Genomic DNA, 15,601 nt, shown 5'->3' with positions numbered 1-15,601 from the left:
CACACTGATATACACTGAACATCAGCAGGAGAGGACTCTTTAAAGTAGAGACACTACATACTGATATACACCTGAATATCAGCAGGAGAGGACTCTTTAAAGTGGAGACACTACATACTGATATACACCTGAACATCAGCAGGAGAGGACTCTTAAAGTAGAGACACTACATACTGATATACACCTGGACGTCAGCAGGAGAGGACTCTTTAAAGTAGAGACACTACATACTGATATACACCTGAACACCAGCGGGAGAGGACTCTTTAAAGTAGAGACACTACATACTGATATACACCTGAACATCAGCAGGAGAGGACTCTTTAAAGTAGAGACACTACATACCGATATACACCTGAACATCAGCAGGAGAGGACTCTTTAAAGTAGAGACACTACATACTGATATACACCTGAACACCAGCGGGAGAGGACTCTTTAAAGTAGAGACACTACATACTGATATACACCTGAACATCAGCAGGAGAGGACTCTTTAAAGTAGAGACACTACATACTGATATACACCTGAACATCAGCAGGAGAGGACTCTTTAAAGTAGAGACACTACATACCTGATATACACCTGAACATCAGCAGGAGAGGACTCTTTAAAGTAGAGACACTACATACTGATATACACCTGAACATCAGCAGGAGAGGACTCTTTAAAGTGGAGACACTACATACTGATATACACCTGAACATCAGCAGGAGAGGACTCTTTAAAGTAGAGACACTACATACTGATATACACCTGGACATCAGCAGGAGAGGACTCTTAAAGGTAGAGGACACTACATACTGATATACACCTGAACATCAGCAGCAGAGGACTCTTTAAAGTGGAGACACTACATACTGATATACACCTGAACATCAGCAGGAGAGGACTCTTTAAAGTAGAGACACTACATACTGATATACACCTGAACATCAGCAGGAGAGGACTCTTTAAAGTAGATACACTACATACTGATATACACCTGAACATCAGCAGGAGAGGACTCTTTAAAGTAGAGACACTACATACTGATATACACCTGCACATCAGCAGGAGAGGAGTCTTTAAAGTAGAGACACTACATACTGATATACACCTGAACATCAGCGGGAGAGGACTCTTTAAAGTAGAGACACTATATAGTGATATACACCTGAACATCAGCAGGAGAGGACTCTTTAAAGTAGAGACGCTACATACTGATATACACTTGAACATCAGCAGGAGAGGACTCTTTAAAGTAGAGACACTACATACTGATATACACCTGAACATCAGCAGGAGAGGACTCTTTAAAGTAGAGACGCTACATACTGATATACACCTGAACATCAGCAGGAGAGGACTCTTTAAAGTAGAGACACTACATACTGATATACACCTGAACATCAGCAGGAGAGGACTCTTTAAAGTAGAGACACTACATACTGATATACACCTGAACATCAGCAGCAGAGGACCGTTCTCAAGAGAGGGACACGCTATTTATTTAATCCAAAGCTGCTTTCATTCTCAATTTAAATCTGCAACTCGTGGACAATTCACACACGGCATCTATTGCAGTCTGTCCGTCCTGGAGAGGATCCCTCCTCTGTGCTCTCCCTGAGGTTTCTCCAGGTTCCCTTTAAACTGTGGGGTTTCTCTGGAAGTGTTTCCTTGTACGATGTGAGGGTCTAAGGACAGAGGGTCTAAGGACAGAGGGTCTAAGGACAGAGGGTCTAAGGACAGAGGGTCTGAGGACAGAGGGTCTGAGGACAGAGGGTCTGAGGACAGAGGGTCTAAGGTCAGAGGGTCTAAGGTCAGAGGGTCTAAGGACAGAGGGTCTAAGGACAGAGGGTCTAAGGACAGAGGGTCTAAGGACAGAGGGTCTAAGGACAGAGGGTCTAAGGACAGAGGGTCTGAGGACAGAGGGTCTAAGGACAGAGGGTCTGAGGACAGAGGGTCTAAGGACAGAGGGTCTAAGGACAGAGGGTCTAAGGACAGAGGGTCTAAGGACAGAGGGTCTGAGGACAGAGGGTCTAAGGCACAGAGGGTCTAAGGACAGAGGGTCTAAGGACAGAGGGTCTGAGGACAGAGACTGTTAGATTACCGATATATCTTAAAAGGACTATAACATACGGGTATTGTATTTTCTACGAGGTTTTATTGCAGCATCCTAATAAGTTGAATCCACTTCTCTGCATGATGGAGTGTGTCCCGGTGTATTACATCGTCAGTAGAGACGTTGGGTTTGCCGCCTGGCCTCGTAGGCGTTAATTAAAGATTCATCCAAAGACAAATTGCCCACCTCTCACCGTGTGCCACCCGGCGGGAAGGAAGGGTCGCCCTCGATACATCCGTGTTAACGTGAGGATACATGGTGCTAATAAAGTTGCACCTAACGTCGTTCACACACGGATATTTAAAGCTATATATTCTCTCTCTCATCAAAGTTTCCTCTCTACGCCTCGAGGAAGCGACTTCTGTCCAACTCAGTGGCCGTCCATTCCCATTTCCCCGCTCTATTAACTCTTTTAGCGACTTCTTCTGATTACTTGTTGATATATAGTCCCATTAGCAGGATCTGTGTGTGTGTGTGTGTGTGTGTGTGTGTGTGTGTGTGTGTGTGTGTGTGTGTGTGTGTGTGTGTGTGTGTGTGTGTGTGTGTGTGTGTGTGGCACCTGAAGCCATTCATACACATCTCCCTGTGACAATACAAAGTCATTAAGCCCGGGCTCTGATTGCCTGTCCCTCCATTGGAGAGGAAGACACTCGATTAACGACGACCCGGCGGGCGCATTGATTGGCTAATCTGTGGGGGACGTAATCATTGGTGGATGTGAGGCAGGATGTCTCTTCAGTGCTGACTGTGGGAAAGTTTGCTCGAGGCGGTCCTCAGAGGGAGGGTGGAAACACAATCATTAAACCCTGCTTTGAAGGAGACGCAGGCGTCCGTCCTTGTGTCCGTTTACAACAGGGGGGGGGAACCGTTTTCCTCTCAAGGGCCATTTCAATTTTTTCAACATCCTCCGAGGGCCGTACAAATTATTGACCTCTGCTTAAAAATCACAGCACATTCATTTGGCCTTTCTTTCATGCTGTGCAAAGAAAAAGCAACCTCTGAATCCAGATATCTCACCATGACTCGCGCATGCACGTGCACGGTGTGGCATGACCACCAAAGCAGAAAGATAGCACTTATATACTAATAAAGGACTGGCTCCTCTAAAGCCAGCTGAGCAGCACTTGAATGATTGGCTCTATGAAACCTGATGTACTTTATGATTCTGTTTTCTTCAAGGTCGTATCTTCCTGGTCGAACGCACTTATTGTAAGTCGCTCTGGATAAAAGCGTCAGCTAAATGCAATGTAATGTAATATGGACACAAGATGTGTGCACATGTATTTAGTTTCCTATCCATGTGAAAATGATTTAAGTGGGGGGGGGACCTAACCTCCTCTAGGGGGGTCCGGGGGGCATTTCTTTTTAAATATTGAAGTTAAAAGCATCGATCTGGTGAACTTTGAGAGCAACATGAAGAGATCTATGGACACATCTCTCAGCACCAGATGAAACAGACCTGTAAGCAGATTTACTTTTTCTTTATGGATATTTTACAAATCACTCCCCTTTCAAACTGTATTCTTGTTTATTAATAACAACTTTTTTTTACTGTCATATAGTATTTTATACCCGTTTACTTTATTCTCTTGTTTTTTTCTAACTATAATGATCATATAAAGATGTGCCTTTACCTCACTGGTTGGAGAAAAAGCTTCTTATATTCGTTAGCATAGCTAGCTAACCAGATGCTAATAACAACAACGTTATTGACTGTATGATCAGTATGACAGATGAGCAGATCGCCACTGGGCTCTCAGCTAAAGACACAGACACGCAGAAACTGCAGCATGTGTAGCCTACGGATTTATGGGTACTGCAAGTCCCGGATTGGCGTTCTGGTGCTCTCCGTCAGCACTGCACCCCTGTCAGACGAGACATATACCAGTGATGATACGTTAGGCTCGGCTTGTGTTGTGTTCAAGGACCATGACCGTTGCCAGGAAAAACAGGCACTCGCTTGTTTAATTATTTTTGCGGTCTAGATTTCTTTAATTTTTTTCTTTTTTGCGTGTGTTTATAAATTACCTCGAGGGCCAAACCAAATGGGGGCCGGAGGTTCCCCACCCCTGGTTTACAAGAAGGAGGCCTTGATGTGAAGTGCACTCCAGAGGGAACGGGAAACCAAAAGGAGATGACTCTTAACTTAGAGGAATATACAAAGAAAGACATTTCGTCCTCTCGTAGGTAATTGCCGCAGACCGGGGTTACTGGAGGAGCGGTAAAAGCGTCGCGACCTTGATCTGTGGGAGATGCAATCCAACTTTAAAGTCACGTACTTAAAAGAGCGACCCTAATTTGAACTTGAGAGATGGTGGAACAGATCAAAGGCTTTCTGTGCCTCGTCACCGGTGGTGGAGTGGGGGGGACGGGGCGGGGGGACGGGGCGGGGGGACGGGGGGGGTACACTGTGCGCATCTTACACGATGCCGTTTAGACCACATCATCATGAAGGGCGGTGCCGGCTGTCAGCGAACCGATCCGGACGCTCTGCGCGACTGTCACTCAAATGCGGGTCATAGTCTCAATTCACACACGGTGCTGCCACACACACACACACACACACACACACACACACACACACACACACACACACACACACACACACACACACACACACACACACACACACACACACACACACACACACACACACACACACACACACACACACACACACACACACACACACACACACACACACACACACACACACACACACACACACACACACACACACACACACACACACACACACACACACACACACCTGCAGAAGGGAAGAATCTGGGTTCCTTTGTACATGCTTCGTGCACCAAGGACACTCCACTTGTGTTGTCCACAAAACACGATATTGAGATGTTATCCTTGAGATGTTCTTGGAGTGGAATCCAGTATTTATGTTCATTTAGTTTGGTCACTGAGAATAAGAGTTATATTTTGAATGATCAGTCGATCGTTGTTTTTGATCAGTTATTAAATGATATCGAAGTTCGGGGAAATTAGAATTCAAACTGATAAGGCAGGTGAGATACTGGTCTATAGTATAAGAGTTATGTTTCCACTAAAAGAAAAAAGCTCTTATTTTTCCCTTTTCAATTAATTATCAAGAAAAGCATCGGTTTGTTTTGAGTACGTACGCAAATCTGGACCTTCACGCCCCCCCCCCCCCCCCCCCCCCCCCCCGTTATAATGTCCGTCTTTCCACTGTCGTCTTGAAAAGGTACTCACAACAATTCCGCAACAACTTCATCTCCACCTGTTGCACTTGTCATTTCAACGTTGTAACTTTAAGACTATATAAAAATACATATATAAATATTTAATATATATAAAATAATGTATTATATTACTTTATTGCCTCTGCTTTGGATTATTATCGGATAGGGTAATAACTTCATAATTAACTACGTCTGAAAGAAGAAGTCCAGGGCAAATAATTGCAAGTCTCTTCAGTGAGAATGTCACAAAATGATTTAAAAAGAAAAGCCACATTCTGGAGAACAAGTCAAAACAAAAAGAAGTTACATTTAAAAAAAGAAAAGTCAAATTCTGAGAAAAAAGTCAAAATGAGATGCATTGTGGGACATGTAGTTTATGGGCAACGTGCTTCTGTAAAGTGGCATGTAACTGTATTTTGCACGCTCTTGTGGGGCCACATGAAAGGAAGTCGCGGGCCGGATTTGGCCCCCGGGCCTTGAGTTTGACACCCCTGATAGATCCTCTGTCTCGAGCCAGTGAACGAGTGGGCCTTCTAGAACACCCTGGAACCGAGGGGAACTCTGAAAGAACACGCCCATTGGCTACAAGTCAATATCTGATTGGTTGATCAAGCTGTCAGTCCAAACGTGCGCTCTCATTCAGAGCAACGGCCAGGGCCTTCGATCAAGGATGCAGAATACCTTGAAGGATGTTCTACCCAGACTGATATGAAAAACTGCAATTAATGAAAATGAACGAGGGATTCTAACCAGTTTCGGGAAATCGACGAGTCGGCATGGAAACAGCAACAGGTATCCTGAGTAAGGAACACCGGGTTGTTTGGCAGACACACGCAGCTCGGGGTGCTTAACACCCACCAGTGCATTAAGTTTATAGCCTTGGAACGACCGTGTAAACCTTTCACAGCGTAAGTGTTCTGTTGCAGCGACTCAGCAGGAAGTCTGCCGCCTGCTTATAATGAAATATTTACAGGACATAGTTGACAACGATGTGTTAAGTACGCTCCCCAGGAAACACGGTCCTTTGTTCAATAAATACACGAGCGTGTAAACATCAGCGCCGATCTTGTACAGCAAAGTATTTAAATATATATATGTGTGTATTTCACACAAGTCAAACACATGTAGCTGTTGTTTTGCAAAGGACAGGTAAGTCGTCTTCAGAGCATATGTTCAGCTTTAACCTGAGAGTACTTTCAGATACAGATGCCTTCCTGTTTGTGGATCTGGAATAAACTGGTTCTGAGAAAGGTCAAGCTTCACTTTGAGACTTGTGAACCTCCAAATACACAAATGTCCCGATATAAGTGTATATTAGTGATTTGATCTACTGCGTGTAGGAGCCGCATTTAAGTTTATTTGTTTTTGTTTATTTGGAACCTTTATTAATGCATTTTTCTGTTTCAGTGAGAGGTGGAGAAGGGGGCGGGGCTAAGGCTTTAAGTTGGAGGTGCGGTGTGTGACGGGAGGGCAGCAGGGCTCAGGTGAAGGGGGCGGGGCTAAGGCTTTAAGTTGGAGGTGTGGTGTGTGACGGGAGGGCAGCAGGGCTCAGGTGAAGGGGGCGGGGGCTTTAAGTTGGAGGTGCGGCGTGTGACGGGAGGGCAGCAGGGCTCAGGTGAAGGGGGCGGGGCTAAGGCTTTAAGTTGGAGGTGCGGCGTGTGACGGGAGGGCAGCAGGGCTCAGGTGAAGGGGGCGGGGCTAAGGCTTTAAGTTGGAGGTGCGGCGTGTGACGGGAGGGCAGCAGGGCTCAGGTGAAGGGGGCGGGGCTTTAAGTTGGAGGTGCGGTGAGTGACGGGAGGGCAGCAGGGCTCAGGTGAAGGGGGCGGGGCTAAGGCTTTAAGTTGGAGGTGCGCTGTGTGTGACGGGAGGGCAGCAGGGCTCAGGTGAAGGGGGCGGGGCTAAGGCTTTAAGTTGGAGGTGTGGCGTGTGACGGGGGGCAGCAGGCAGCAGCAATACCGTCATTGACACGCAGACGCAGCCTTATGCTTAGTCAAATTCAGATTATTAGGATCTGCTGTTTAAGTTTATGTTACATATTGTGTTCGTATTTTGTTTTATGTTTGCTGGAAATAAACGTTGAACAGCAACTGAAACGTCCGGTGGGTTGTGCACTGCGAGTCTGACACGGCTTCCGAGGCCCGAGCTCTACACGTGGCCAAGAACCATCACTGTTGAGGTGACGAGACAAACCTATGGGGTTTTGGTACACTGGTAATTTATGCAGGAAAATCCATGACAAGTATTTATTTTCTCGTAAAGAGACCATCTATCTGAAATGGCATTAGCAGATTAAACAACAGAAGTTACGGGCTTGCATCCGTTTCATTACACGGCTGTAAAGAAACAACAAATCTCAGTGGGAATATATGAGCCGCTTGATTAATGTAACGGACAGATATAAAAGTACTCGATTCCGTTTAAACAGCTGGCGTCACTTCCAGGAAAGGCTGGACTCGCAGGAGAGGAGCGACGCCTTTCAGATTATTTATCCCGGCGCTTTGATGAGATTAGTGCCACGCTCCATACAAACTAAGTCTACGGCGACTGCTTAAATCAAAGCGTTTTACAGCACTGCAAGGAGAGGAGGGAGCCAAGAGAAACACAACAACGCCAAACACACTGTATCGAGGATATTTAGATATCTCTGCTCTTAAAGCGGCCGGTTCTCCACTTCCTGTATTTAGCTTTTAGTGCATGTAAACGGTCTGAAAGGCTCAAATCTAGAGAGGACCTTCTCCCTCTTCAAGCAGCGCTTCAATATGATAGCTTTGTGTTACAGCCATCCGTTTTAATATCTATTCGGGAGGTTGCCATCCTGGCTTACGGGTAAAGTGCGCTCCCGTCAGGCCGTTATGCCGGCGTGGAAGCCCTTCACCTTCACGAGGCAAGATAGAGGTCGGGGAAGGAGGTCACGAGACAAATCTGCTTTTAAAGACACAAAGCGATTGGAACGAGAGGAGGGGCAGCGCAAAGAAAAAGTGATGTGGTTTGAAGAAAGCAAATTGAAAAGGAACCGCAGTGTTTCAATCTGTGGCCTAAAGGAAGGAAGGATGCAGAGAAGGACGCAGGAAAGGGGATTTAAGGGGAGGCTAAATGCACTCCGAATGCTTTATGCTTAGAGGTTTGAAAGCGGGTGGGTGGGAGGTGTATTGTAAATAGTGGGAGATGGTTCTTTTGTGCAAAAACGTCTTCCTCAATATCCCATTTGGTTCCGTCGCATTCTGCTCACAATCCATCCAAGACTATACAAATAAATGGACGTCGTTTTCGGCTTCAAAATATCGATATCGACGCCTTTTCTTCATGAGAATGTGGTGCCATTATTCAAGCGTGCTAATGGGATTATCAACTGGTTTGCTGTCGCAGTCTCTTCAGAGTCCTCCTGAGTGAGCTCGAAAGAGTCTACACATCTTTGTTTCCCTCTCCCTCCGCTTCCAGCCTCCAACAAACACATTACGGGGACATCGCTTTATCTCCACCGTCTCTCTCCGGCTCTTTCCCACGATGCACCGCTGTGCGCTAACAAGAGTGGACAGCCAATCGAAGCGACCTGCCGTAAGCTCGCCGTTCTCCCACACCCTCTCTCAGGCCATTTAGCCCGCGCTGCCAGGACACACACACACACACACACACACACACACACACACACACACACACACACACACACACACACACACACACACACACACACAACACACACACACACACACACACACACACACACACACACACACACACACACACACACACACACACACACACACACACACACACACACACACACACACACACACACACACACACACACACACACACACACACACACGCAGGGCTTCAGGCGGCAGAGTCACGTTTATCTCAACAGTACGTGTGCGTCCTTAGCGGCGTGTGCTCCAGATGAAGTGAAACACGGCTGCATGCATACTTCAAAGCTCCTGCAGGACGTTGAGATGAGAAGCATACATTAAGCACCTCACCGCTCCTCATGGGGATCATAACCTCGGCGTACGGACGGCGGAGGGAGAAGCTGGTGTGTGTGCCGCTCACGTGACCGTCTGCGTGTCGACTCGTGCAAATGGGAAGCGGCTGAATTGCAAAGCAGCACAACGGGAGAAGCTTCGGACTACGAGGAAGAAGAGGAGGAGGAGGATATTTGAGGGAGAAAAACAACAGCCTGCGGGTGTTTTCACTCGCGGTCCGGAGGGTAGCTTTGAAGGGAACGCAGCCCGTTTGAGCGGTTTATTTGAACAGCTGTGAGTGAATGCTTAATGCGGACGTGCGCTGTACTCTGTGTACCAAGGCACTCGCCGCACGGAGGCTCCGTCACTGGTACTTTTTCATTTACAAAGCCATGTGGGATAAACTGCCATCTCGGTGGTTGCCGGTCAAGTCCCGCATATCGTTCAGAACCCTCCTCCTTAGCTACAAGTCCCTCCATGCCCCCCAGTACCTATCGCAGGGGTTCCCAACCTTTCTCCCAAGAGCCCCCCAAATGACTCCTGTTGGAAGTTGCGCCCCCCCCCCCCCCCCCACACACAAGGGGGGGGGGGATCAGCGGTAATTAAAGTTTCAAAGTCTCAAAATGCTACAACTGCTGTCACAAACTGGATGGATGTGAAGTGTGTTGTTGAAGGAGATGAAAGCGTAGTCAAGGAGCTGTTGGAGCGACTTTGATGGTTGTTGGACTCAGGATTCATTCATCTGGATTCCCGCTGAATGAAGAAATGAAAGGACGAAGTGGAAACAATTCACAAAGGGATTAAACTGATTAAAACACGTGCTCAAAGTAAGCCGGATTCTGCCGATGTGTTTATGTGGATTCAAAAGTCGTGAATAATCAAAATGGAGGAGACCGATCTGATCGGAGCAACTGACGAATAATCCAGGCGTGGACAACGACTGTTTTAAAAATGCGCTTATCCAGACAAGCCCGGTTTGGACGCTTTACGGCAGAAGAAACATTTCTATAGAAAGAATTATACATTTCTGTCTTTTTATGCCTTTAATACTAACTTCAATTTTTATTACAATTAATTAGTCAATTATTTTTTAGATTTTATTGTAATGTAGAGACGAGGCTTTTATTGACAATCATGTATTGCCTTACAATTATATGTAAAATAAAATAAAAAAAAAGTCTAAATATGATATTTGGCCTCAAAGCTCATGAAAGGCTCGATATCAGCGGTTCTCAAACTGCGGTACTGCAGGTGGTCCGTGGAAAAAAGCTAAATAAAATCCACTTTTTATTATCAAGGATTTTCGGGCACCACCTCTATGTGACTAGCTCTATCGAAATCAGGCGCATTGACCCGAAGACACATGTTGAGTTGTATACATTGTTGGAAAGAGGAGATTCCTAGCTTGCTAATGATATCAGGCAGTGGGGTAGTGGTCGTTGGGCTCATCGGACATTTATGAGAGAACATCTCGAATGTCCGAGTGCAAGTGAATGCACCACAAGACACCAGCCTTGTAACCCCTCCCTCGGCCCTGGCGCGAGCGCGGAAATATGATTGGCGGCGATTTCATTTGAACGGGACGGCGCAAACCGAGAAGCATCCGAACCCAAGTACTGTAGACGGAAGGCACGAGGTATTTGCGGTCTCCAATGACAGAGACGAGACCGACACGTTTGGAGAGAGAGAGAGAGAGAGAGAGAGAGAGAGAGAGAGAGAGAGAGAGAGAGAGAGAGAGAGAGAGAGAGAGAGAGAAGCAGCGCTGTCTGCTTAGTAGCAATACTGCAGCTCAAGCCTTTATGCAACGTAGGCCTATACATTGCTTATGTGCCGGTGTGTCCGTGCTTAGAGTCGGTGTGTGTCCATGCTTAGAGTCGGTGTGTGTCCATGCTTAGAGTCGGTGTGTGTCCATGCTTAGAGTCGGTGTGTGTCCGTGCTTAGAGTCGGTGTGTGTCCGTGCTTAGAGTCGGTGTGTGTCCGTGCTTAGAGTCGGTGTGTGTCCGTGCTTAGAGTCGGTGTGTGTCCGTGCTTAGAGTCGGTGTGTGTCCATGCTTAGAGTCGGTGTGTGTTGAGCGCGGCGCCGTCTGCTTTTTGCAGTCAGTAAGTAAAGTAGGACTCTTTGAGAAACATCCACAACGCAGACAGACACCGCTCACGAAAGTATCAGATCGGCTTCAATTTACTTTTGATAGTCTATAATTAACTATAAAAAATATCTGCGTTTTAACATTACGTTTATACATGCACTTACTTTTACGGTCTGCATCTGAGGTGGTCCGCGAAAACCCTTGATAACCCATGCTCTGTATAAATCCAAGCTATTATTCTTATATCTGCTCTCTGATCTCTCGGCGAATTGAAAGTACTTATTGCCCGAGATCGCATGCTGTGGTTTTATTAAATGTGCCAGGACTGACTTCGGGGAGTCTCCACTAACTTGGAGCAGTCTGCAAAGAGAATGGAATTAGCAATCTGGTGCCACTACATGTTCTTAAAGCTACTCAATCGGATGCTGTCGGTTCCTGTACATGTGGGTAGATATGTCAATATGTAATCCCTGTACATTTTGCTGTAGCAAAGCTGTAGCTGAGGGTTATTTTCTTAATAATTTAATAACTCAAAGCCTTAAACATAAGGGCCCAAAGTGAGGTGCTTCTATTGCGCCTGATTTCCATATTATAATCACAACAGTGAGAAATAAGCAGTACCGTACTTTCCGGACTATAAGGCGCACCTGCATATAAGCTGCAGCAGCTACATTGTCCGTCTGTCTCGCTCTCGTTCTGTCTCTCGGTTCCACTTTTACTTTGGCGCGCTACCTGTCTCACTCTTTTCCGGCCTCCAGCTTTTCCCGCTGGAGCCCGCCGCTTAGAGGTGGCGGGCGCAGACCGGTCATAGAGCCCATAGCGTTAACGGTGGTTAATTGTACCTGTAAAACCCATAGATTTAGGAGGTCCCCTAGTGGCCGTTAGCGGTACAAACAAAATGGGGGAAAAGTCGCGGCTTATAGTCCGAAAAGTACGATATATCCTGTATAACTCACTGACTTTAACTATATATTTATTTGTTTCTGTTCTCTTCACTGTATCTGTAAAGCGTCTTTGAGCACCTGTAAAAGCGCTAATAAATTAAATCTATTATTATTATTCTATATTGTGGTTCTTTTCGCCTGATGAACCTGGAGCTTAAAGCACAACGACATTCGAAGAAAGGTTTTATTTTCTGCAATCCACTTCACGGGTGCAAATATCTCCTTGAGCAATGTCAGGGTCAGTCCAATGATTCCACCCATGAGTATACATACTACTACGGTGTGATGTGCTTACATCTTGTAATTGTGTTGTAGATGAATGTAGACTGTGCTGTGTCCAGGAGAGGTTTTGAGTGCAGCTGAAAGGACGTTTCACAGCAGAATAATGTCCTGCTTTTGACTGGAAAGCAACGTTTTTCTCTCAGATGAAACGCCACTCAACAACCACACAGATAGAAATCCATTGCATAAATGGAAGAGGCACAATGCAGCACTCTTCTGTGATGGGGCTGTTACCTGTAATGTCAGGTTTCTGGGGCATGAAGAACTGGTAGAAGCTGGGCTCCGACAGGCCCTTGACGTTTCGTGCCGTTATCTCCACTTCGTATCTGGTGTTCCACTGCAGCGGCTGCAGCATGGCGAAATCATTCATCCCCGGGACCAGCTTGGTCATCCACTGCTCTTCTTTATCCTGCGAGACAGAACAAGGGGGGGAGACATGTAAAAACAAATGCCTCGCAACACTCGAGTTCAACTTCAATCAATGCTTTTCCGTTCAGTCGGCAGCATCGGAGGGAAGTGGTGTAGCTTAAACAGCAGCGTACCCTTTGTGAGAGCAACCCCGCTTTGAGGCGGGAGGGAAAACGCCCACGCTCGAATCGGGTGTAAATAATGTTTTTCATCAAGTTCACACGAGCCCTGTGATATCTCCCTGCCCTTTTCTCTTTCCCACGTCCTTACAGCCTTCTTCCATTTTAAAACAAAGGACCTAGCCAAGAGCTTTGCCAAATGTTCTGAGTGCTTACCCTTCTTGCCTCCTTGGTCCCTTTTTCCTCCCGATGTTGGATATAAGTGTGCAAACCAGGCGTCAAGGCGCACGGTCGTGAATGTATTTAACATGTTCCTGGATGGTCAGGTCACTGTGATGGTCTCTGTGTGTGTGTGCATGTTTCCAGACTAATCCGTTCCCGTGCCTTACGCGTGATGAAGCATTTGTGTGTTCCCGATGCCAGTGAAGGCAGCACGATTACTGGGGTGTGAAGCATCTGCCACTGGCGTCCCGCACGGCCTTCGAAAGCCTCACTGAGACTTCCTGACCCTCTGTTCCTCAGCGTGCTTTTCATCTGAATGGTTTTAAAACCGCTGTCACTTCCTCGAGAGACAGCGAAAAGGCCGGCTCGGACACTTTAGCATCGGGGAGATCTGGCCCAAATCCACTTAGTCCTGCGGAGAGCGCCGTCTCTGCTGCTGCCTGGCCGCATCTCAGCAGCGCGCCTTATCTTGTGAGTTTAAGCTGCTTTGGGTTGCGCTATTTTACACACACACACACACACACACACACACACACACACACACCACACACACACACACACACACACACACACACACACACACACACACCACACACACACACACACACACACACACACACACACACACACACACACACACACACACACACACACACACACACACACACACACACACACACACACACACACACACACACACACACACACACACACACACACACACACACACACACACCATGTATATCACTTCAGGGGACATTACATTGACTCGTGGAGACTTATCCTAACCTTAACCATAACCAAGTCTTCACCCTAAAATTAATGAAGCGAGTCCCCAACATGTGACTATGTAAACAGACTTAGGTCCCCACAAGTATAGTAACACACACACACACACACAATTTCCAACATTTCCAATTTGTCCCCATAAGGGAGGCCAGTCCCCACACGTGACTATGTAAACAGATTTAGGTCCCCACAACTATAGTAATACACACACACACACACACACACACTACTTAAACGGATGAGTGGATTTGGAGAGCCTGTGTGTGCTCTTTGAAAAACATGAATTCTAAGTGGCACGAGGATAGAGAACGAGAGATCGTCAGGCAGAACATTATTCATTTTGCCACCAACGCACTCAACGGGAACCATTGAGTCACTTCCTGCTATTGTGTATGCTCCGCTTTTGGTGAAGAACAATAGCACACTAGACAAGTAATCCCATTACATCAACCTCCCTAAACCTAGGTACGATAACCCTGGCCTGGGGGTAACCCTGGCCTGGGGGTAACCCTGGCCTGGAGGTAACCCTGGCCTGGGGGTGGTCCAGACTCTATGGAAGAGAACAGTCCTGACCGCACTACCCGCTTTTAAATAAGAAAAGTATCCCTTTATCCTCTTTAGTAATAGTCACTTTGTTGGAAGCGGGATTACTGGATACTTCACCTGCATAAGGAGCAGAACCTGGGTTCCTTTTTACACATGTCGTTTTCCACTTGTGTTCAAAATAATAAAACGTATTGAGGCTCGTCGTGTGAATAAACTAATTCAGCTTTTATCCTTGAAAGAGTGAGATGGTTGTTTTCGATCAGTGATTATATGATATTGAAGTTTAGCTAAATGTACAATTAGAATTATTCTCACAATGCAAGCAATTAAATGAACAATGCAAGTGAAATAGTAGCATATAGTATAAGCACGAGTTATGTTACCACTACAGTTGGGAATGTAAGATAACCCTGGCGTGGGAGTAATCTAGACTCACGTTTAAATACTGTAAAATACTCACGGTCCTGTACTTGACGATGTATTCCACGATGGGCATCCCTCCGTCGTCCTGCTTCACCAGACCCAGCCTGTAGGCCTTACCCATCCCTCTCTGCCCGTGGACCGCCGGAGGACTGGGCTCTCCTGAGGAGCAGAGAGTATAAGTACACACATCCTTTACTCAAGTAGAAGTACACATACTCCTGTTTAAACATACTCTGGTAAAAGTCGAAGTATTTGTGTTCAACATGTAAGCAGTGGCGCCAGCAGGGGGGGCCAGGGGGGGCCATGGCCACCCTGATATATTTGTTGCCCCCCCCCACCACACACACCGCCTCGCCAGTCACGTATGCGTAGTAGTTTATCTGATATTTAACAACAAATACACAGCCAGCGAGTCGCTTGATTTGAGCTTCCAACACTCATACTGCAGCCCCTCCCTCTCCCTCTGTTACCATGGTAACACTCTGATACTCGGCGCAC

At 46.6% G+C, this 15,601-nt stretch overlaps 1 protein-coding gene across 1 annotated transcript in view; it reads right to left on the bottom strand.

Moving 5' to 3' along the window:
* Positions 1 to 15,601, bottom strand: part of LOC117456329 (neural cell adhesion molecule 2-like) — a 103,292-nt gene that overhangs the window by 35,863 nt on the left and 51,828 nt on the right. Inside the window, 2 exon segments of the mRNA XM_034096170.2 lie at positions 12,831 to 13,005; positions 15,141 to 15,262. Of these exon segments, the coding sequence (XP_033952061.1) occupies positions 12,831 to 13,005; positions 15,141 to 15,262 (297 nt within the window).

This window comes from Pseudochaenichthys georgianus, chromosome 2 (genome assembly GCF_902827115.2).
Source record: "Pseudochaenichthys georgianus chromosome 2, fPseGeo1.2, whole genome shotgun sequence".
Classification (NCBI taxonomy): Eukaryota; Metazoa; Chordata; class Actinopteri; order Perciformes; family Channichthyidae; genus Pseudochaenichthys; species Pseudochaenichthys georgianus.
Note: the sequence above shows the minus strand (reverse complement) of the source record. Positions and strands in the feature narration are given on the sequence as shown.